Below are 20484 nucleotides of genomic sequence, written 5' to 3'. Positions count from 1 at the left end.
AAGCTTCACTACACGCACGCACACACACACACATCGAACCCCCCCCCCCCCCCCCCATTACAGTGCACGCAACAATGGTCCATGGGTATTCGTGATTGTGTGTAAATGTGTACACTGTACGATTTCTGGCATGTGCATTTTGTGCAGCATTTTTTTTTTAACTAGCTGGATGCTGTGTGAATGGCTAGACAGATGTCCCCCTCTTTCGCACCCATACAGGTGTGTGTGTGTGTGTGTGTGTGTGTGTGTGTGTGGCTGTAACAGACCTACAATAGTATAGTTGAGAGTGATATACACAAACATGTCGTTCGGATAATACACTTTACAATAATAATTAGAATACAAAAAAAAAAAAAAAGAAAAGAAAAAGAGAAAAAGTAAAGCAAGCGGTTTGGGTGCAAGGGGAGGTCGAGGGGCAAACACTGCTGGTAACCGTTGGAAAACGCAAGCGCACGAGCCAAAATGTACATTCGGGACCAAACGCCGGCTCGTCGTAATTAGTTCAATAGCCTGTGAGTAAGCTGCACATTCATTGGATGGACAAGAACGTCATTCATACCAATTGAGAACGATGTTTGCTTGTTTTTTTTTTTTTTTAAGCCATAAAATATAGAGTATAGAGAGATATGATGGGGGGGATATATTGCACAAAACGGGGGAGATTCAGGGCCCGAACTGGTCCATAACGAGGGCCATTAAAAGACAACAGGGGAGTGCTTGTCCATGCGCCACAAGCTTGCCAACGACAACGATACAATGCAGCCACGCGACACAGGCTAATATATGGATTGATATATATAGATATAGATACATATCTATATATACACACACACACAGGCGGTCCGCTGAGAGGAAGAAGCCGTGTGTGAGTGTGTGTACGGTGGATCTGGAAAGTAGTCGGAGCTCTTCATTTTTTCCACGTATGTTATCTTAGATGGACTCGGGGAAACCGCAGATTGCAAATAATTGACACTAACTTCTAACTGCCTTAAAAAAAAAAAGTTGTAATAATAGGTGAGGGATGAGTTTAAAAAACAAACAAGCGTGGGTTCCCACGAATAACGGGGTACGGTTCCCAAAAACATTTTAACGTAAAGTCTCAAAAACTCCCCCCCCCGCCGCCGCATTTTCATTCATTTCACATAACAAATTGTGGGAAAAGCAAAAAGCATTTGGAATACTTTCCGGATTCACTTCACGTGTGTCAAAGTGGACTGGAGCGGATGCTCCATGTTCATCCGAAAATCCAGGCGACGACAAGAACGACGACGACAGCGCGTGTAGAGTCACAATAGCGTCAAAAAGAGTGCGGGTGTGTGTACGTGATTGTGTGATTGTGTGTGTGTGTGTGTGTGTGTTAGGTGTGCGTCTCCTCTGGGGCGCAGTAGGAAAAGTCCTTGAACTCCTCCTGGTTGATCTGCCGGATGATTGCCTCGTCGGTGGGCGTGAGCACGGGGTCCTCCTTGGTGAAGTCCTGGTCAAAGTTGTTCACGTCGCGCTTGGTTTTCTGCGGAAGGAATCATTTTGTTAAAAAAATGCCGCAAAAAAGTAAAATATTTGGATCAGATTGCACGAATAAAAACAACGACAATTTAAATCTAAACTGAAAATGGGGGCCGCCTTATTGTGTACAGAAGGGCCACGCACGCGCACACTTGCCCGCACCCCTGTCCCATGTACGCCTTGCCTGTAACTAATTCTAATACGACAGCGCCACCATCTGAACACCGTCACTCATCGCATGCCGCTGAAGGCTTCCAGAGCCACCGCCAGGGGTCGTCGTTTCACTGCTTGAATTCTCATCCTTTGCAGAGTGAGTGAACATGGCGCGCGGCGTGCCAGGGGGGGTCTGGGAGCTTTGCAATTTTGGGCGGTGGCTTCTGCTTACAATGCGTGGCTTGAAGGGGGGCCGCACTTTCCTCTGCTCCAGCAGCAGCCAGTCAATCTCGCGGAAGAAGGGGTGCGTCTTGATGGCCTCCTCGCAGCCTTGGCTCACCACGCAGCCCAGACGCTTGGCCGGGTTCTTGGTCATGAACTACAAACACACACACACAAAGTTGAATCTGAAGAAAATCTCTTGTGTTCATGTCACATCATCAAACTTTGGCGGCAATCTCAGCCCGCAGCCAATGAAATGGTCCGAAACCTTTACAAGAAAAAAAAAAAGCCAACTTGCATTGGTCAACAGAGGTGACTGACAGTGAGACAAAAAAAAAAAAGGGGGCGGGGTAATAAGTTGAAAATATTTAATTTGCAAATCTATGAATGTGCAAATGCCCAAATGTGAACATGCGAGTTCAGTCCGTCGCCAGCGCCGTCGGTGATGTTTTTCTCGACACGCGCAGCGCTTCAACGCATTCCATCAATTTCCCGGGAGGAGCGTCCTGCTCTTTCTCTCTCTTCCATCTGCTAAATGACGGGGACGCGACGGGCCGGCGTTAATCGCCACATTTGCGGCGATGGTGGCGCAAAGAGGCGTCTAATGAGACGGGTCAGCCGAGGGCCGCCAGTTCCCGGCCGCTGAAAGCGCGCGGCGCTTTTGTCCCGCTGCCCGTCAAGTACGGCAACAGCAATTTGCGGCTCTATGATCACGTTGTTAGTGTTCGGAACCTCTGACTGACTTTTTTTTTTTTTTTGGCGAATCCTAACACCGCTAAATGGCGTCAAGAGCACTTTTTGTGGGTTTGAGTGGGTGGAAATGTGAATGAAACGTTTGGTTGTCGTTGCAAGTGAAAAAGAGCAACAGACACATTATTAGGGACACCTGTGCAGTTGGAAATGGTGGAGTCGATCCAAATGTTGCTCTCGGTGGCAACACTGGAAGTGCCAAACTGAATTGATGAAAAAAAAAAAATACATATTAAAAGGAGAAGGGAAAAAAATGAACAATGTCTACTTTAAAAGGTTTTTTTTTAATCCTAATAATTGAAATGCAAAAAAATGTTTAAATGAAAAAAAAGTAATGATTAAAAATAGAATTTTGCACCCAAAAAACTCTCACGAAGATGTAGACAATCATTTTGAAAATTGCAGAAAACGAAATATGAAATCCAATTATCAATACCAGTGTAGAGAGATGATGATCACTGAGCAGGTGTCCCTAATGAAGTGACCAGTGAGTGGAGGAACACATTTCCGCCGATCTCGATGGAAATGTGACCCCCCCCCGAGCAAGGTCGCGTCGCGTACCGCTCGCAGGATGGACACGGCCTCCTTGCTCAGCCACACGGGGTAGAGGACGTCGTCGTGCAGGATGGACTCAAACAGGTCGTCCTCGTTATCGGCCTCAAACGGCGGCTGGCCCGCCATCATCTCGTACATCAGGACCCCCAGCGCCCACCAGTCCACCGAGGCGCCGTACTCCAGCTCCTGCAGGATCTGAAGCCCCCCCCCCCAAAAAAGGCATCTTTCAACCAAAAGGGACCACCGCCGGCATCTTCAGGTTTCACGGCCGACTTGTCCGAATTGTGGGCGTGGCCCGCGCTCACCTCAGGGGCGATGTAGTCGGGCGTGCCGCAGAAGGTGGTGGTGGTCACGCCGTTCATGATGCCCTCTTTGCACATGCCAAAGTCGGCCAGCTTGCAGTGGCCCTCGGCGTCCAGCAGGATGTTGTCCAGCTTCAGGTCCCTGACGATGAGGACGGACGGATGAGGTCCGGACGACGGTCGAAAGGAGAAAGCCGCCGATACATCTGCCATGCGGCCTACCTGTAGATGACGCCGTTGCGGTGCAGGAACATGAGCGCCGACGTGACTTCGGCGGCGTAGAAGCGCGAGCGCGGCTCGTCGAACTTGCGCGAGCGCTGAATCTGGAACATCAGGTCGCCGCCGTTCACGTACTCCATGACGAAGAACAAGCGGTCCTGCCCAACACAAATGACATGCGAGCAACTGAACAGTACTTAGGTACGGTCTCACAATGGCGGGGGGGGATGGGCGTTTCTAGATGAGCTCATTGATTAGCAGCCCATTCTAGACCGAGTCTGAAAAGACGTTTGAAAACGTCTTTGGGAGTGAATGAGTTAGTCGCGTGGTTTGAGGTTTGTGATTGACAAGCGTCTGATGTTTTGGTTTCCTACTCGGGTCTGGAAGCAGCAGTAGAGCTGAGTGAGGTAGGGGTGCCGGCGGGCCAGGGCCAGGATACGCTTCTCCGTCATGGTGCAGTCCACGTCGTCGTCCTGCAGGATCACGTCCTTCTTCAGGACCTTGACGGCGTAAACCTCCTCCGTCCCCTTCAGCTCGGCCAGCATCACCTGAGACCGGGACACAAAGGGGTCGGATCAACTCGGACCCAAGTTGGGTTTGAAGATCAAGTGTTGTCGGGTTCAGGCGCCAAAAGGTGAAAAAAAATCAAACCGACCTTGCCGAAGCTGCCTTTGCCGAGAACCTTGATCAAGTTGAAGTCCTTGAGGGTCCTCCGTTGGCTCTGTCCGTTCTCGCGGCCGCCCGCCGACGACGCGGTGGACAGCGAGGTGGTGGAGGTGGCGGAGGAGGACGACGACGAGCACGACGACGAGTGCTGGGGTCCCTGCTGCTCCAGCGACAGCGTGTCCTGCAGCCGATCCAACTCCGCCAAGTCTGCGGGCGAACAGGCAGGAGGGGGGCGGGGGGGGGGGGTGTCGTCACCCTCAATTCCGAACGGAGAACACGCGGCGGCAAAACAAATTGAAACGCTTGAAAAAGTCGCCTTTGGACAATAAAAGCAGTCAAGCGGAGCGAGGGGAAAAGTGCGAGGCGCTGATGACTAACCGCGACGAGCAAATGGCGGTGGGCGGCGCGTTAGAATGCCTCAGGTTCGCTCGCCGCTGGGCCACTCACACTTCTTACAAAAAGAAGTTTCAAGCAACATTTGTTCACGTCGACTGCCAAAAACGCTCGCTTGTACAATACAAATAAAAATCCTTGTTTGGTTTTTGTTTTTTTTCATGATTTCTAAAAATAGAAATCCTTTTACCCTGCCCCGAGGGCGAGGCGGCGACGGCCGGCCGGCCGAAGCTGTTCTCCGTCTGCGAGAGCTCCGGAGGAGATTGCGGAGGCTCCTGCCCGGGCGTCAACTGCGGAAACGTGCGCCGTCAGTCTCCATGGCGACCGAAACGAAAACGATCAACAGTATGTGTCGATCGCTTGTCGTACCTTCCTGCGACGCTGCGCCGTGTTGGAGATTTTGTCGGGCGTGACCCCCAGGTCGGACAGGACCTTGGCGATGCCCCGGGCGTCCACGCCGCAGTTGGGGGCCACGTTTTTCTCACAGCGCCTGTGCACGTTCATCTTACACACTGCAAATTTGGGAAACAGCGGCCACAAATGGTGACGTCATCCACGGCCGACCTTTCCGAGCGCCCCCCCCCCACCACCACTAAACTCACCCTTGCATTGCAGGCCCTGCCTCAGGAGGCCCCACAGCAGCGAGCCGCAGTGGTCGCAGAAGGTGGGCACCTTGTAGTTGTGGATGCTGAACTTGTGCGGCATGTTGACGCTGAAGCGCTGCGAGCCCACCTGCGGGGGGTGGAGTGGGGGGGCGGGGGGGGGAGCTCAAAATGCTGCCACACGTCTCGTGCAAATAATGCTGACCGCTGACCTCCTCCGGGGTGTCTTCCTGCTTCTTCATGCCGGCACACTTGGTGATGATGAGCTCGTGGCAGCGCTTGTGGACGACGCACGTGCACACTGCCGGGAAAAAAATGACAACATGATACGTCGTCGGCGAACGCCTTCTTCTTCTTTGCGGTCATCACGTGACTATCGGTTGCCGGGAGCGCAGCGCCGCCGAACCGCCGTCCGTCGCCGCGTCTTTCGGCGTTTGATTCATGTTTGAATCGAAACACTCACCTTGACACTGGTAGCCTTGCTTCCCCAGGACGCCCCTGCGAGGTCGCACACAGAGTTAATGCTACCGTGTTGTCGTGTGTGTGTGTGTGTGTGTGTGTGTGTGTGTGTGTGTGTGTGTCCATATGCGCAGACCAGATAAAGTCCCTGCAGTGCGAGCAGTAGGTGGGCTGCCGCAGGTAGGTGGCCATGAACTTGTGCCCGTTGACTTGATGGACGCGCCGGCGCACCGCCCCCTGGCGCCGCCGCGGGCCGATCCTCTCCCGGAAGACGCGCTCCTCATTGTCGTTGGCTCCCGAGGCTGCGAGGAGAGCGGGGGTCAAAGGTCAGGCAAAAGGGCCGAGATCAACGCGACATTTGGTTCATTTCGTCCCATTTAGCTTGGCTGCGTGTGGACCTTATCAGCCAATGAGATTTCAGATTCCGCTTGTCGCTAGGTCAATCTAAGGGGCCCAGAATCTCCGGCGTCTGTGATGCTGCAGGCTTTTTATTGGCCTGCTGTGCACGTTCCAATCACAACCCTTTTTTCTTGAAACATTTCTTTCATGCAATCAAAAACATGACATTTAATTCAAAATGATATCGTGTTATACTACAATTATTTTTTTTGTTCTACCTCACCAAGGTGAAATTGAGACGACTGGATGGCGCTGATGGTTTCTATCATCCCAACCTGATCGTGGGGGTATTAAGAGGTGGATTAACTCCCCGCCAAAGGTTCGAGTACCAAGTGGCTGAAGGTTTCATCATTTAAAAGGGGGGACGGGGGTGTGTGTGCTGGTTCCCGCCGCTATTAATACCTCGACGTGTGGGCGCCGGGCACAAGCGAGGACGGCGCGTTCAAATAAAAAATACTCCTCCTCGCGCGCTCGGCGGCCGGTCGGCTTCCCCCCCGGAAGAGACGAGCGCTTTCGGAGGGCAACCTGAAGACAAGAGAAGCGCCTCCGCGCGCGCTCCTCTCCCACGCGCGCCACAAACTTGCCGGCGTCCTACTTTACCTCCCTCCCGGGTGAGGCGCAGAGGTGCTTATACTCCTCCCGAGCTCAATTAACGGCGAGATATCGAGGGACGTCGCGAGCGCCGACGCGAACCGGAGCTTTCCGAGTGTCTTCTACTGTACGGCGGCGAAGAGGGGACTCGTGGTGGATGCCAAAGTTTCACCTTCCGACATGCGTCATGAGTTTCAAAACAGATCTCTGAATTCACTCGACGGGATGTGTAAAGGCAAGATTAGATGGTGCGCCAAGAGTGAACCGCTGCGAACGTGGTGGATTTCTGTCGTCGTGCGTGCGAGATGCTGGCGAGAGCGTGGAGACAGCTAAACAAGCTAAACAGGCCAGCAGTGGGATCACTTTTGTTTTACATAATACATCATCCATCTGTCCGGAGACACACATTCGGGAAGGCGGGGGGGGGGGGGGGGGGGGGGGTTAGATGCACTTAACAAGAGCAGAGAGCGATGGTCGTGGCGACAGACGTTCAACGCAATCATCATTCGGGATTAAAAATACGACTCGGAATCGGCGGGGCCGCACATGAATCGCGTTCTTATTTTTTGGAAGGGGGGGTGGACGGATGGAGGGGAAAATGAAAGGACGGCAGTTCGGAATCAAGATGGAAGGAGCAAGGGAGTGCGCAGATGCTCAGATTAGGTCCGATTATTGGCCTCCTGCCAAGAAAAGGATGACGACGAGAGTGAGCGGAGGAGGCCGTGCACGCACACACACACGCACACACAAATTACAGTGGTCCTCACAAGAATAGTCATACAAACACACACACACACACAGCAGTTCCGTCCATCTGCGCCCACTCCGGCCGGATGAACTCCGGCAGGAAGTTCAGGAGTGGGCGTGGCCGAGCAACTGTGAGGTCACGGCCAGTGTGTCCAATGGCGCCCAAGATGCCGCGGTTTGGTTGACGTGCGTGCGCGTAATCCTTCGCTCAATCTCACCTGCTATTTTAAGAACCTCCTCCCATCCCTGTCCCGTCGCCACGGAGAACCTGCCGTCTCCTCCTCGTCCGCCCGCCCCCTCCCCTGCCCTCCCTCACATCCACACTCATGCACACACTCCCACTGGAAGGCGGCGGGTCTATTTATAGGCTGGGAGAGCGGGTGGGGGGGTCGTGAGGGCGCACAGGTGCAGGTGCAAGCGCTTTTTTGTATCAGACTTGCTTGTGTGCCTTCCGTCCTTTGAGGAAACAAGATGGCCACAGTAGGTCCTCCAATGTACGCGTCGGGAGTCAGATCTCGATGGGATGACGTGGAGCGCCGCTCCCGTTGACTTATTTTTTTTCATGCCGTACCTTAAATTATACATATGGGAGTCGTATATAGCGCATCGTCCGGCGTGCGCAATATATGCTGGTGCGCACGTGCAACTGAATTGAACAAATCGGTTTTCCCCATCAAATAGAAGTGCACTTTTTTTTTCTCCGTGCTTATTTTAGTGCTCCATTTTCTTTGCCACTTCACCCACAACTGGAGTTGCTCGCAGTGACTGCAGAATATCGCGGTGGAGGGTGAAATGATTTTCAAGAATTGCTTTTCTCAAAAATATCTTCAAACGTGTGCATGCGTGTGTGTATGTGTGTGGGCACGCATGTGCATCTCTTACCCTCAGTGGAAGATCCAGACAGATCAATGACCACGTACACCTTCCCCTCGGGCTCCAAGTCAATCTGGACAAAAAAAAAGGGACAAAAACTTGTTTTGTTTTTTATTTGTGTGTGTGTTTTTTTTTAAATAAATTAAAAATGGCTATTGAATTCTCTGCAGGCATATCCCAGGCCAGCTATTTAAGAAATAGGCAGAACAGAGAGCAGCAGTGAGAGGAACATTTTGATTCGTTCTGGTGAGAATTTATTTCGGGGGGGGTGGCCCGGGAAAAAACGAGTCGAAAATAAAATGAGAATGAATGAATCCCGTCTTTAAAGGAAAAATACATTAACCCCCCCACCCCCCAAGCCCTTATGACATCATCCCCTTGCAATACACACGCAATTACACAGATTAGACCTGGGGGGTGGAGGGGGCGGGGTGGACAGGGGCATGAGGAAAGTAAGCGTGAATTTATTTATTTTTTTTAAATGGTGGGGCGCGTGGGGGTTGGTGGGGCTTTAAATCTTTGGCTAAGCTGCGGGACGGCCGCAGATCCTCTTATGCAAGCGGCCCAACTCGCGCATCAGCACCGCATGAAGGACTCGACGCGCGGCTGGCAAAGAAATATGAGACAGCAAAACGGTTCCGATTCATGCGCATCACATCACACCCGGTCACCACCAAGCGTCCCGATTTGCCGTGGCTATAAATCGGCACAAGGATCATGACGCGGTGCAAAACCGAGCGCTATTTGCTCCGACTTTTTAGATTGCACGGCGTTGCCAATATCATGATTGGGATTCTTGACGTCTCCCCGTTACCCTTGAAAAGCAGGCGCTAATCCTCAAACGCCGCCTCTTGCGTAACGCGACAGGATTTGAACGAGAGGGAGATGCATGTTGCCCGCCATTTGCCGACGGGAGGGTGGGGTGACGCCTTCAGGTTGGGGAAATCTCCTCGCAATGCCGGCCACATCGGGAGAGTTTTGACACCGGACTCGGATGCAAAACTTTGTGAAATTTCCCTAAAGTATCTCTGGAAACACCGAATTTGAACGTACAATAAGACGTAGTAACAATTAGCATGCTAGGTGGCTACGTGCTAGCGTCGGTTCCGCAACCTTTTGACCTTTATTTGCCTAGCTATTTATTGGGCCTAGCTACAAAAGATGGGCGGAGAGGGCTGGAGAATCTAGTTGGCCTCATTAATCTTCTTAGTCCAATTAGGAAGCACATACCAGCAGGAGACGGAGAACTTCACAAACGCGGAAATGTGTGTGTGTGTGTGTTTTTCTGCATTCAAAACTAAAATTTATGGTTGGGTTTTTATGGGGGCCGCAACGGATTAATGTCATTTCAATTCATTTCATTGGGGAAAATTGATTTTTAAACTCAAAGCATAAATCGGGGCCATCTGAAGTCAGGAGGCCGCTGTACAAGCTTGACACCACACCAAGACAATACAGTACACACACACACACACACACACACACGCCATATGCGGCGCAGACAGGCCAGTCAAAGCACACACTGTATCAATAGTGTGCTAGTGGCTCGCTCACCCCCCCCCCCCCACCCCCAACTCCCACTCAGATGGTGGCCCTCGGCGGATCGTTTAGTCTCGTTGACAGGCCGCCTCCCACATCCATCTGTCACATGACACATTTCGCCATGGCCGCCAAGGAAGCGCCGGCACACTCGCACTATGACTTGCCTGCTTGTGTGTGTGTGTGTGAAGGTCCTTCTCAAGCGAGCGTGAGATGCCTGCAAGCATGTACAGCACACGCTCACGCGCACAAACATACACACGATATCCAATCACGCTTGAAAATACATGCGTGAAAACGGATGATGCAAAGCCACGCAGAAATATAACAAATAGGGCAACACACATAAACAATGACATGCGCGCACACACAATTGAAAGTACACAAAAACATGGATTAAAATACACTTACACAAAAAAAACACACACACAATTTGCTCGTGCATAAAAATACACGTGAAAATATCCTCGGAATACACACGTGAAAAGACACACATAGACATTAATATAAACACACACATCTCGTCCCATCGACTGCACTCTCGTTTGCATGACTGCTAACTCGGAACGGCTCTTGTGATATCGTCTATCTTGCCTCGGGGTTTGGCACTTTTTCTTGTTGTTGTTGTTGTTTTCCTCCAAGCTCACAACTGCAAACGCCGAGATGCCGTTTGCAGTGGAAACGTGAAAACGCATTCGATGAGTTCAAGCGTCGTACCCGCTCCCATTTTAGGTGCAATCCAGGCCGAAATCGGCGGAGGTCCTTCCAATCAGCGTCGCGCACGTTTTGTCGCAGCGAGCGCACGCGCACGAGCGCCAGTAGGTATGTGCGGAGTGAAGCGGCATATGCTCCTCGTGCAAGTTTAATGCAGCATCATAGACGGCTAATCGTGTAAGAGGAGCTACGCAGTGTGGAAGCCCCCCCCCCAACCCCCCCTCCTCCTCCCACCCGGCAACATCGGGGAACACTAATGGCTGTATTTCAGACATTAATCCTGGCAAGTATGTGTGCGTTTGTGTTCGGTTAAGATGGCGCGGCGCCGTGACGGAAAGAGCGGCCTGTCGACATGATGAGACCAAAAAGGAAGAAAGTAGCGGAACCGATGTCAACGCACACGCGCAGAGGCAATCGCCGGGTCATCCCGATGACAGCAAACACACCACAAGATGTCAGCGCACGTATTCGATTCCTGATTTTGGCAACTTCCACTTTTGATCGGACCCAATTTGGCACCTGGACTAGCTAGCACCTGGTTCAGTACTTGGATTTGGCAGAAGTGCTGATACGCGATGTCCAAAGTTGAAAAGAAATCATTCAATTTCACGTGAATCCCTTTTTGACAAGCGTCTTTGAAGGTCTCCTTCATGCGTACTTTGTTGTCCGTCCTCCTCTTGGTCTGCGGGTGAGTGGCTGTCACCAAGGGGACGGCCTGTCAGCGTCGCCATAGGGACGCTCTTCACAGAGCATCTCAATGACTGAGAGGGGTGGGGTGGGGGTGGGGGGTCAATTAATAAGCATCAAAGACTGGTTAATATTTCACCCGTGCGATGGCGAGTCTGCCGCCCGGGATGGACGGACAGAAGGGAACGGAACGGAAAGGGACAGGCGGCGGCGGTGAAGGCTACAATTTGCAAATCTTGTTTTGGTTGAACTTTGACCTCAGTTTAGGGGATCTTAAATAATAAGAAATATGTTTGACGAGCTTCGCGCCCAAAACAGCGATGATCGTTTTCAATTTTTTTCTCTCTATGAAATGTTAACAGCCGGCGTTGAATTAAGATGGCCACAAAAAAAACATCTTTTTTTTGGGGGGGGGGGGTTACTTACTGACACGGTCCAAATTCAAAACAACAGCACACAAGTATGGCGGCCGAGGAGTGGGGGCTGCGTTGCTGTGATGTAATGATTGACCGGCGAGCTAATCAATACGAGGACGCTCGATCAACAGAGTAATCCATACGGTCTGACCTTAGCTTGGGCAAGCGAGGGTGCGAGCGCGCCTCTGCCTATTTACATACGTAGCGAAAGGTGGCGTTAGCATGGTGGCGTTAGCATGACACCAGGTTTTGTTTTTGCTTGATTTGATTTTGGTAGCAAATTATTTGGTACTCGCTATTTGGCATCAGAATTTGGTGCTAAATGAAGTTATGAGCTTAAAAGTGAATTAATTCAAGGCACCACTTGATTAAAACGTAGGCATCTGCAGCGCTAAATTCCACAAAGCACGTGCAGCTAATTGAACCCAGAATGCCCGGCAGAATTCCCCTTTTGTTGGAACACGGAGTGAGACGAGATAAAACAAAAGTGCCGGGGGGGGTTGGGGTGGGGTGGGGGGGGGGCGGACAAGATCACATGTTGACGCTGAGGAGAAACTCTCAGGCCCCCGAACAAACGGGCCCTTTTATACGTGGCGACATACGGATGCACTGGTCCGACATCACGGTGCCGAGTCAAATGTGATTAGATGAAAAGAAACCAGAAGTCTCGAAAAGAGCTTCGGTTGGGGGTAAGGAGTGTCGGGGGGTGGGGGGGGGGCTACATGCGCTTTGCAACCTGGACGCTCTGGAATGAAACTTCCCGTTCCTTCCAGCCTCGGGAGGAATGCGAAGAATTGTGCAGGGGAGGACCGGCACCAGGGATGTGGTGAATTAGGTGAGGTGGACGATTTTAAGTTCCGGGGAAAAAAAAAAAAAAGATCAGGACACACTGGGACAGCGCAACAAACGTTTTAGTGAAGAGCTTGGAGGGGTTCGGCTTTGGAGGCGCTAGAATCCAGTCAAACTTTTCAGTGGTTCGGCCGTCGTTAGCGAAACGAGCTTTGAGTGGGAGCTGACTTGCTAACTGGCTTGGTTATATTTGATTTGGTGCCTGTTTTGGTGGTACCTGATGAAGCAGTACCAGCTTTGACATGCGGTTTTGAAACGACATGGTTCTGGTTTCAATAGTACCTTATTTGCTAGTCGCCGATTTGATAGCAGCTAAAATGTGCACTTTTTTTGGGAGGGGGGAAGGGGGGGGTAATACCCAGTTTGGTGCCACTTTTCAGTTTTAGCTTAAGCGTTCTGACAATGCAATAACTCCTGAAGATGGAAGGCAAACGATTCGAGGCCAAATTATCCGCAGTCACGTAACAGGGCCCGTAAAATACTTCCTGCGCCGCATGATGACCACACAAAATCTGCAAAAGGAGAAATACGTGACGTGTTCTTGAACTGTATCCTCCACTTTCAAACCAAAGACCATTAAATGCAACCGAGACATCAATATTCTCACGGTCACGAGATCCCGAGAAGCCGCGGTGAAGCCCACCTACCCAGTCCTCGTAGTGCCTGGTCCCGTTCTGCAGCAGGTCCTCCAGCTGGATGGTGCAGTTGGCCACAAAGTCATCGTAGCCGATGGGCGCGTCGTGGAACACGGACAGCTCCAGGCTGCGGCCCTCGCGCACCTCCGTGCAGAACTCCTGGTGCCAGGCGGGGCTGTTGGTCTTGGTGCGTGTGACCGTTTGGCCCAGGCGGGTCTGGTCAAGGTTGAGCGCCAGGTAGGGGTCCAGCAAGAAGGAGCCGCTCTTGCCCACCGCGTGACGCAGAGCCCATGGGGTGGGCTTCAGGTCCACCGCCTCGCACACTCGCACCTTCAGGAGACCGCTGAACACCGGCATGGCTGATCCTTCCTTCCCTCCTTCCTTGAGCTTTCTGTTTGGCGGTCCTGTGCCTTTTCCAAACGGTTTCCTTCCAATGAGTGGAGTGGGGAAATGGGGGAGCTCGTGAGGGGGCGTTCACTCCACAGAGGGGCTACATCCCATAATGATGCCCGGACTCTGCAGACATGGCAGCCGTGCGCACGTACTCAGGTCTGAGGATGACAAGGATGAAGACGTCCGGTCCCGAGTTAGCTTGTTTGTGCTGGGGCACAAGTGGAAACAAGGCCGGGAATCACAAAGCCGGGACGCCGACTAACGGCCTCCCGTGAGCGGTCTTCTTCGTCTTCCGTCGCCCGCCCCCCTCCCACCCCGGCCACCCCTACACTTACTCATACACACCACACACGTCCACGGTGTGCCTTGCGCGGGCTCAGGGTGGGGGAGAGCGGGAACAACCGCGCCTAGCCATCCGGGATTGGCGCTCCGGTCTCCGGGGCCCAGTTTGTGGGCTGTCGCTACCCCCTCCGATTCGAAAGATTAATCTCCCGCCGCTTAACCGCTCAATTCACGGCTCGCTCCCTCGTCCAAACCACGGCTCCGAGTAGTCCGCTACGGGTGCGCGTTCGGTTTCTCGGCGTTCACGAGTGCATCATTCACGTCCGTGTCTTCGCCATCGTTCGATTTTCTCGGAGTGTGTGTGAGCGTGTGTGTGTGAGCGCGTATATGGGCGTGTGAGCCTGCGCGCGCGCGCGTGTACATGTGTGTAAGTGTGTCTAAGCGCGCGTGCGCCCCCGTCTGCCTCTACTTCCCGTCTCCGCGCGTGCCCGCAGGAAATGCGCAAAACGCGTCACTCGCGCGCGCCCCCGAGGAGAGGAAGGCTGAGGTGGGGCGCGCACACGCGGTCGTGTCAGTCAGTGTAGCCGGCGTTCGTGCCAAAGTAGCACTTCAGCAATTAGATTTTTGCTTCTCTGTAGGACTGCCAAACAAGTTAATAAAATAATTATTTCGTCGATTTTTTGGGGGGGTTTTTGCTTTTACATTTAAATACATTTCAGTCTGTACTTTTCTCCTTAGAGGGGAACTCAAGTCGATAAGGTTCTTTACTATATGTTTGATGTGCCAACGGTAAGTCTAAGCACGGTATTCTGATGAATAAAAACTGGTCATTTTTTCCGGGTAAATTCACATTCCACAAACGCAATATTAATCAGAATACCCTGTTCACATGTTAGTGGGTACACATAAAGCATATTGTGTAGAAAATTATTGAAATCCAAATATACAAACATCAATACAGTACAGTAAATGTTGGTGAAAATAGCCACTGAAACCAGGGGTGTTGTAAACCTGAGTAACTGCGACCCCTGCTGGCCATCTGAGCGCGTCGCCCAGGTTTATGCGCTTCCGGGATTTGACGTCAGATTGCAGCACGGTGTGTTCACTGACACTTGAGAAATTTCCGTGACGGCAGGGGGAAACTACTGAGATGTGACGAAATAGTGGTAGGTTCGCCGTTACCTAGGAAACGACAGCGCCACGATTGACTTCGATTTCTGACTATGTGAAAATGACTTCTCATTGAAGCCCGGTAGGCTGCTGGGCAATTGGTTAACTGTCATCCTCACAGTACAGCGGTCATGGGTTCTATTCCGGGCGATGGTTTTCATGTGTGGAGTTTTGCATGTTCTCCGTGTTCCTGCGTAGATTTTCTTCGGGTCCTCGGGTTTCCTCCCACATTCCAAAAACACGCATGGTAGGTTTATTGAACACTTGTGTGGGTGTGATTGGGGCGCCTTAAGGTCTGATTGTGAGTGTGGATCGTTGTTCGTCTATGTGTGCCCTGCGACTGGCTCAGGATGTCCCCTGAAGAAAAAGCTCCATTATGCCTGCGACACCCGACAACCGATAAAATGGTCCATATCATCGATGGATGTTTCTGCAGTGTGTATATATTTAAAAAAAAACAATTAAAAAATAAAAATGCGCAAAAGACACAAGCACTCACGGAAGAGCATTCACTTACATTAAATACTTTTATTTATATAAAATAGCAAAACATTTGATTTCAAGTAAATAAAAACATTGGAAGTCAACATTGAATAAATCAGGACTCAAGACGAGGGATGAAGCGTTTGAGTGATTGTCTACAGCTGTGGATACTCGGGAGATATGAATAATTTAAAAAAAAGATCTGAATATGGTTGCCACACGCAGGGGAACGTGTCAATGGGCGAGGATCGGGGGACATTTATTGCTTGCTCTCACCTTCCTCTTGCTGGGTGGGACCACAACAGGGTCTTTGTATCCAGAGTCGATTTTTTTCCCAATATTATTCGTATCATTATTCATAATAATAATAATAAGAATGAATCACACCTCCAGGTCCGAGTCACTGTCCGTTACCGAGAGAATTGTTTGTCCGTCAGCTCGGTCCGCGTTCGCGTCCGGACTCATGCACGCCCCTCCGCCCAGGGGATGACCGACGCCCTCAGAACACATGCGGTGGTGCTGCAACCTGAGCAAGGGGCGGAAAATGTGTGCACTTTTGAATTCTATTGCAGATTTAAAAAAAAATTAAACTGCTCTCAATAAGTAATTTCAATGAGGACTCGTTATCATATATGAAAAATTAAATGGCAAAAATATGAGAACAAAAGAAAACATTTGGAAGGTAAATATGGTTTGAATGACCTTAAAAAGTTTTGCATTATTTGCATTCGACTGTACTTTGATATTGCTAATGTCAAGATTGAGGAAAAGGAAAACACTTGAGATCAGGAAAACGCTAAATGTGCCATCATTCAACACCAAAAAGACACGTTTCAATGCATGGTGAAAACCTTTTCAAGCAAAAGGTCCAGAAATAATAAATCGAATATCGTGCCCTTCGCACGCCCCGCCCCGAGAGTGCAGTTGGAGTCTGAGACAGACGCGGTTAGTTCTGCTTGATCGAAATTTCCCCCAAACCAACAAGTTTGAATGCCTGCGCGCTTTTACGCGTGAATGCTCCTTTTACGCACGGCTACAGCCGCCGGCGGGGCGCCGCCCTCGGCTATAGTAAAGCCAGTCCGAGGGTGAGGGGATCACAGAGAGGCTCGTTTAGGCAAACGGCCGCGGTTCCAAGTTGTCATCGCGACGCCGAGAAGCACAGGCCGGGTAGAGCCCCCCCAAGTGATCCCACCGGCGGGAGCGTCTCACCTGTTTTTGGCGGCCGCGGCTCGGTCTCGCTGCCTGCGGTTCTTGAACCAGTTCCCCACCTGGGTCGGCGTGAGGCCGGTGGCGTGCGCCAGCTCGCGCTTCTTGCCGGGGTTCGGGTAGGGATCCTGCAGGTACCACTCGCGCAGCAGCCCGCGCGTGCGCTCCTTGAAGCAGTGCGTCTTCTGCTCGCCGTCCCAGATGGTGCGCGGCAGCGGGAACTTCTTGCGGACGCGGTACTTGTCCACGGGGCCCAGCGGCCGGCCGCGCAGCTTCTCCGCCTCGCGGTAGTGCGCCTCCAGCCACATGGCCTGCAGCTTGCCGTGCGAAGCCCGCGTGAAGCGGTGCGTCTCCACAATGCGGTACAGCTCGCGGAAGCTGCCGCTGTGGTAGGCCACCACGGCGCGGGCGCGCCGCACCGACTCGTGCTCCGAGATGGAGTCGCGGCCGTCCGAGGTCACCGGGAGGGACCAGAGGAAGCGCGCCAGGCGCTCCACGTCGCCCGTCTCCTCCAGCGTCTCGCACACGCTGGCGATCTGCGACGCCGAGAAGCACAGGCCCGGCAGAGGGGCGCCGGACGGCGGGGGGTCACCCGAGGGGCCATCCGCCGGGTGGGGGAAGAGCAGGCGGGAGGCGGAGAAGAAGTCGAGGGGTGACCTGAACACCATGTGGAAGGGACGGAGACGCCCGCACCGTGTGGAGACGAGCCGCTCCGGGATGCGCTCTTTGAGCGCACCTTGGAGGGAGGGCGGGACCGTCGCTCGGACTTCTGATTGGACACACTGACGACGCTCTCGTTCGAAACATCCACAGCGAGACCATCCTCAACCCCATTCGGGGGACAGCACTTGATCCGACCATTTAGAATTCACTTGTTACGATGTGACGACCGATGGAAAAGTCAAAAGTCAATCAATTCAATTGGGGACGTTTCAAGGGGCGTAATTGCACAATTTGCCATTTTATTTTGAAAAGTAGAGTTAAGATGGCCCGGTAGTCGAGTGCTTAGCACGTTGACTTCACAGTGCAGAGGTACCGGGTTCAATTTCATCTCCGGCCTTCCTGTGTGGAGTTTGCATGTTCTCCCCGGGCCTGCGTGGGTTTTCTCCGGGTACTCCGCTTTTCTCCTACATTCCTAAAACATGCACGGCGGTCTGAATGAACACTCCAAATTGTCCCTAGGTGTGAGTGTGAGCGTGTATGCAGTTTCTGTGTGCCCTGCGGTTGGCTGGCAACCGGTTCAGGGGTCCCACACCAATAATTAAAAAGATGTCCCGTGGCCAGATAGCGATCAATCGACATGGACGGAAGGACAGGTAGCCGGGCTGATAGACGGACGGCGCGTGTATCTCGCGCCGCTCTAATCACTTTTGTCTGTTCTCTCATATTGTTAAAACTGGCCGCAAATCCGCATTCTCGTGGCCGCTTGGATTAAAGATGAGCTAACATTAGTCTAATGGCGGCGCATCTTTCAATCAACATTAACACATGTTGGTGGGCCGGCAGCGGCATATGCTTGGGAGCGTGCCACTTTTGGCCAAGTGGGGGTCCGGAAGGGCAGTTCACGGTCCCAATTTTATTTTGCAAAGCGGGGCAAAATGAAGAGCCATGACATCCTTTTGTCGGATTTATCGCACATCAATTCCTCCTTTGCCGGATGATGCGATGCAGATGTGCTGTGGGTGTGAAAAAAGGGGTCGCGCGAATGCTTTGAACGGGGTTACGTCCAATTAGCCGCAACGACGGGCCTTGGGGGGAGGGCTGGTTTGTGTTGTTGGCGAATCTTGCGCCCCTTTTTTCACTGCAGATGATGTTTGTCGAGGTGATCCCTTCATCTTGCACTTCAATCCGTTTTACGATGTCATGAGCGGAAGGAAAAAGGCCTTGTGTCAATCAATTCGACTTTGGTTACAATGCAAACACTATCAGCTCTCCTTTTATTTTGAAGGGCTAAAGAAGACGCAAGAGGGGCACATTTACTGGATATATACAAAAGAGTCATCCACACCATGGTGGGTCCACACAAGCGACAATCAAGTCACTTGCCCCCCTTTCAGAGGCAGAACAATTAGTGTAAAAATGGACGACACTTTCGGAGTGCTTATCCTTGCTCTGCGGTAAACAAAACAAAACAACAACAAAAAAAACAGCCCCCAATTAACCTCTCCGCTGACCTCTGACAACTTAACACTGACCTCTTAAGCCCCCTCCTCCCACCTCAACCAAACTAACTGTACCTGACGCCATTAGGAGGGGCGCGGGGGTCACCCTGAGCCTCCTCCGTCTTCGTTAAGCCGCTAATCACTTCCTGCCTCTTTGGGGGACTTTTGTTTGGTGTGCACTCGCCAGCAGAGTTTTTGGCACAATGGTGTGGGCAGGGGGTAGGACAGTGGTGGTGGTAGTGGTGTGTGTGTGGGGTGGGGGCAAGTGGCATTAGCTTAGCATAGCGTCAGGAAGTAAAAATAAAAACATCTGGACTTCACAAGTTAATCAAAAATGAAAGGGGGAAAAAAAGGCAGTCACCTGCAGGTATTGTCAGGTGGAACATGTGGAAGGGACCAATGCCGCGGGTGTCGCAGATGTGCACAAACAACATGGAGACAGGTGGTGGTGGTGGTGGTGGGGGTGGGGGTGGGGGGGGGACGCAAACATGAAAACACAAAACGGACAAACAAGATAATCAGATAATTTGACTAATAAATCCGCAGATTGGGGCAGATGTTGGGCCCTGTGTGGGCATGGGGAGGCACGACAGTGTCACGTGAGGGCTGAAATAACGGCGACGGTAAACGTGGCTGGGCAAGCCGCAAAAATAAAAACAGCTGGAGCACAAATCGATGTCTGCTCATGGACAAAAGCAAGGTAGCAATTAGCATGATTGCCCGCACAAAGCTAAACATGACTTTGAATTTTTTACAAATTTATATATATATATATATTTTTTTTCTTACCAAGATCCAGGATTATTCATTTCAATCATTAAAAAAAAAACTTTTTGAATTTTTTGGACACCAAACGATATATTTCACATTTTATTACAATTAAATAGATCACCGCTAAATTGTCTTTGGTGGCTTTTAAACACACACAAAAACGATGTGCGTGAAAGGAGATGGAGAAAGCTAAATGAAAAAAAAAAAAAACACAGGCGAAAGGTGGGGTGACATTGTGAAGGGGGTGGCGGGGGGGGTTTGAGGGCAGGTCTTGTCTGGTGTTAGGAAGGTGGTGGGGGGGGGGGGGGTAATCCCCCTCTAATCCGCCGCATGTTAACCTATCTGAGCAGCAAGAGCCAGATTATCCCGATAACAATGGCCGGCCGCTCATCTTCTAAATTATTCCACTCAAAATCATATGCTTCACGCAGAGCTTCACGTGGGCATTGGCGGCACGGCAGGGAGGGTGGCATTGCAATTTGTAACCATGCATAGAATTTGGGACGACTACTTTTTTTTTACCCGCGGTCGTTTGTCGAGGTGCGCCTTGCGATCGGCTGCCAACCAGTTCAGCGGGTACCTGAAGACGGCTGGGAGAGGCTCCACTTACTGTAGTATCTGTGATGGAGAGTTTGTGGCTTTAAACCGCAGGCTCTGCCCTCGTGAGTGACGTGGGTGCCCGTATTTTGGTGTGTTTTGTTTGCTTTTCTTGACACGAACGAATGAAAGGGGAGGAGATTAAA

At 51.6% G+C, this 20484-nt stretch overlaps 2 protein-coding genes across 2 annotated transcripts; both read right to left on the bottom strand.

Moving 5' to 3' along the window:
- Window positions 1-240: 240 nt before the first annotated feature.
- Window positions 241-14427, bottom strand: prkcea (protein kinase C, epsilon a). The gene is made up of 15 exons (XM_052072336.1): window positions 13287-14427; window positions 8444-8507; window positions 5961-6126; window positions 5829-5863; window positions 5578-5666; window positions 5366-5495; window positions 5133-5275; window positions 4954-5053; window positions 4360-4577; window positions 4079-4252; window positions 3708-3862; window positions 3489-3627; window positions 3190-3378; window positions 1889-2035; window positions 241-1507 (listed from the first exon to the last, which is right to left on the bottom strand). Exons 1-15 carry the CDS (start codon window positions 13629-13631, stop codon window positions 1358-1360), a joined length of 2244 nt encoding a protein of 747 aa, XP_051928296.1. The 5' UTR covers window positions 13632-14427; the 3' UTR covers window positions 241-1357.
- Window positions 14428-15632: 1205 nt separating this feature from the next.
- Window positions 15633-19968, bottom strand: six3b (SIX homeobox 3b). The gene is made up of 2 exons (XM_052069289.1): window positions 16812-19968; window positions 15633-16128 (listed from the first exon to the last, which is right to left on the bottom strand). The coding sequence occupies exons 1-2, from the start codon at window positions 17474-17476 to the stop codon at window positions 15984-15986; spliced, it is 810 nt and encodes a 269-aa protein (XP_051925249.1). The 5' UTR covers window positions 17477-19968; the 3' UTR covers window positions 15633-15983.
- Between the last annotated feature and the right edge of the window lie 516 nt (window positions 19969-20484).

This window comes from Hippocampus zosterae, chromosome 7 (assembly GCF_025434085.1).
Source record: "Hippocampus zosterae strain Florida chromosome 7, ASM2543408v3, whole genome shotgun sequence".
Taxonomy (NCBI): Eukaryota; Metazoa; Chordata; class Actinopteri; order Syngnathiformes; family Syngnathidae; genus Hippocampus; species Hippocampus zosterae.
This window is presented reverse-complemented; position numbering and strand designations above follow the sequence as displayed.

Coding starts and splice junctions, on each gene's coding strand:
- prkcea (XM_052072336.1), bottom strand. CDS start 13,631: ATGCCGGTGTTCAGCGGTCTCCTGAAGGTGCGAGTGTGCGAGGCGGTG. Junction 4,578..4,953: donor CGCCTCGCCCTCGGGGCAGG/GTAAAAGGATTT, acceptor GTTCGCCCGCAG/ACTTGGCGGAGTTGGATCGG. Junction 2,036..3,189: donor CCGTGTCCATCCTGCGAGCG/GTACGCGACGCG, acceptor GTGTGTTTGTAG/TTCATGACCAAGAACCCGGC.
- six3b (XM_052069289.1), bottom strand. CDS start 17,476: ATGGTGTTCAGGTCACCCCTCGACTTCTTCTCCGCCTCCCGCCTGCTC. Junction 16,129..16,811: donor GCCGCGGCCGCCAAAAACAG/GTGAGACGCTCC, acceptor CCCCTTGCTCAG/GTTGCAGCACCACCGCATGT.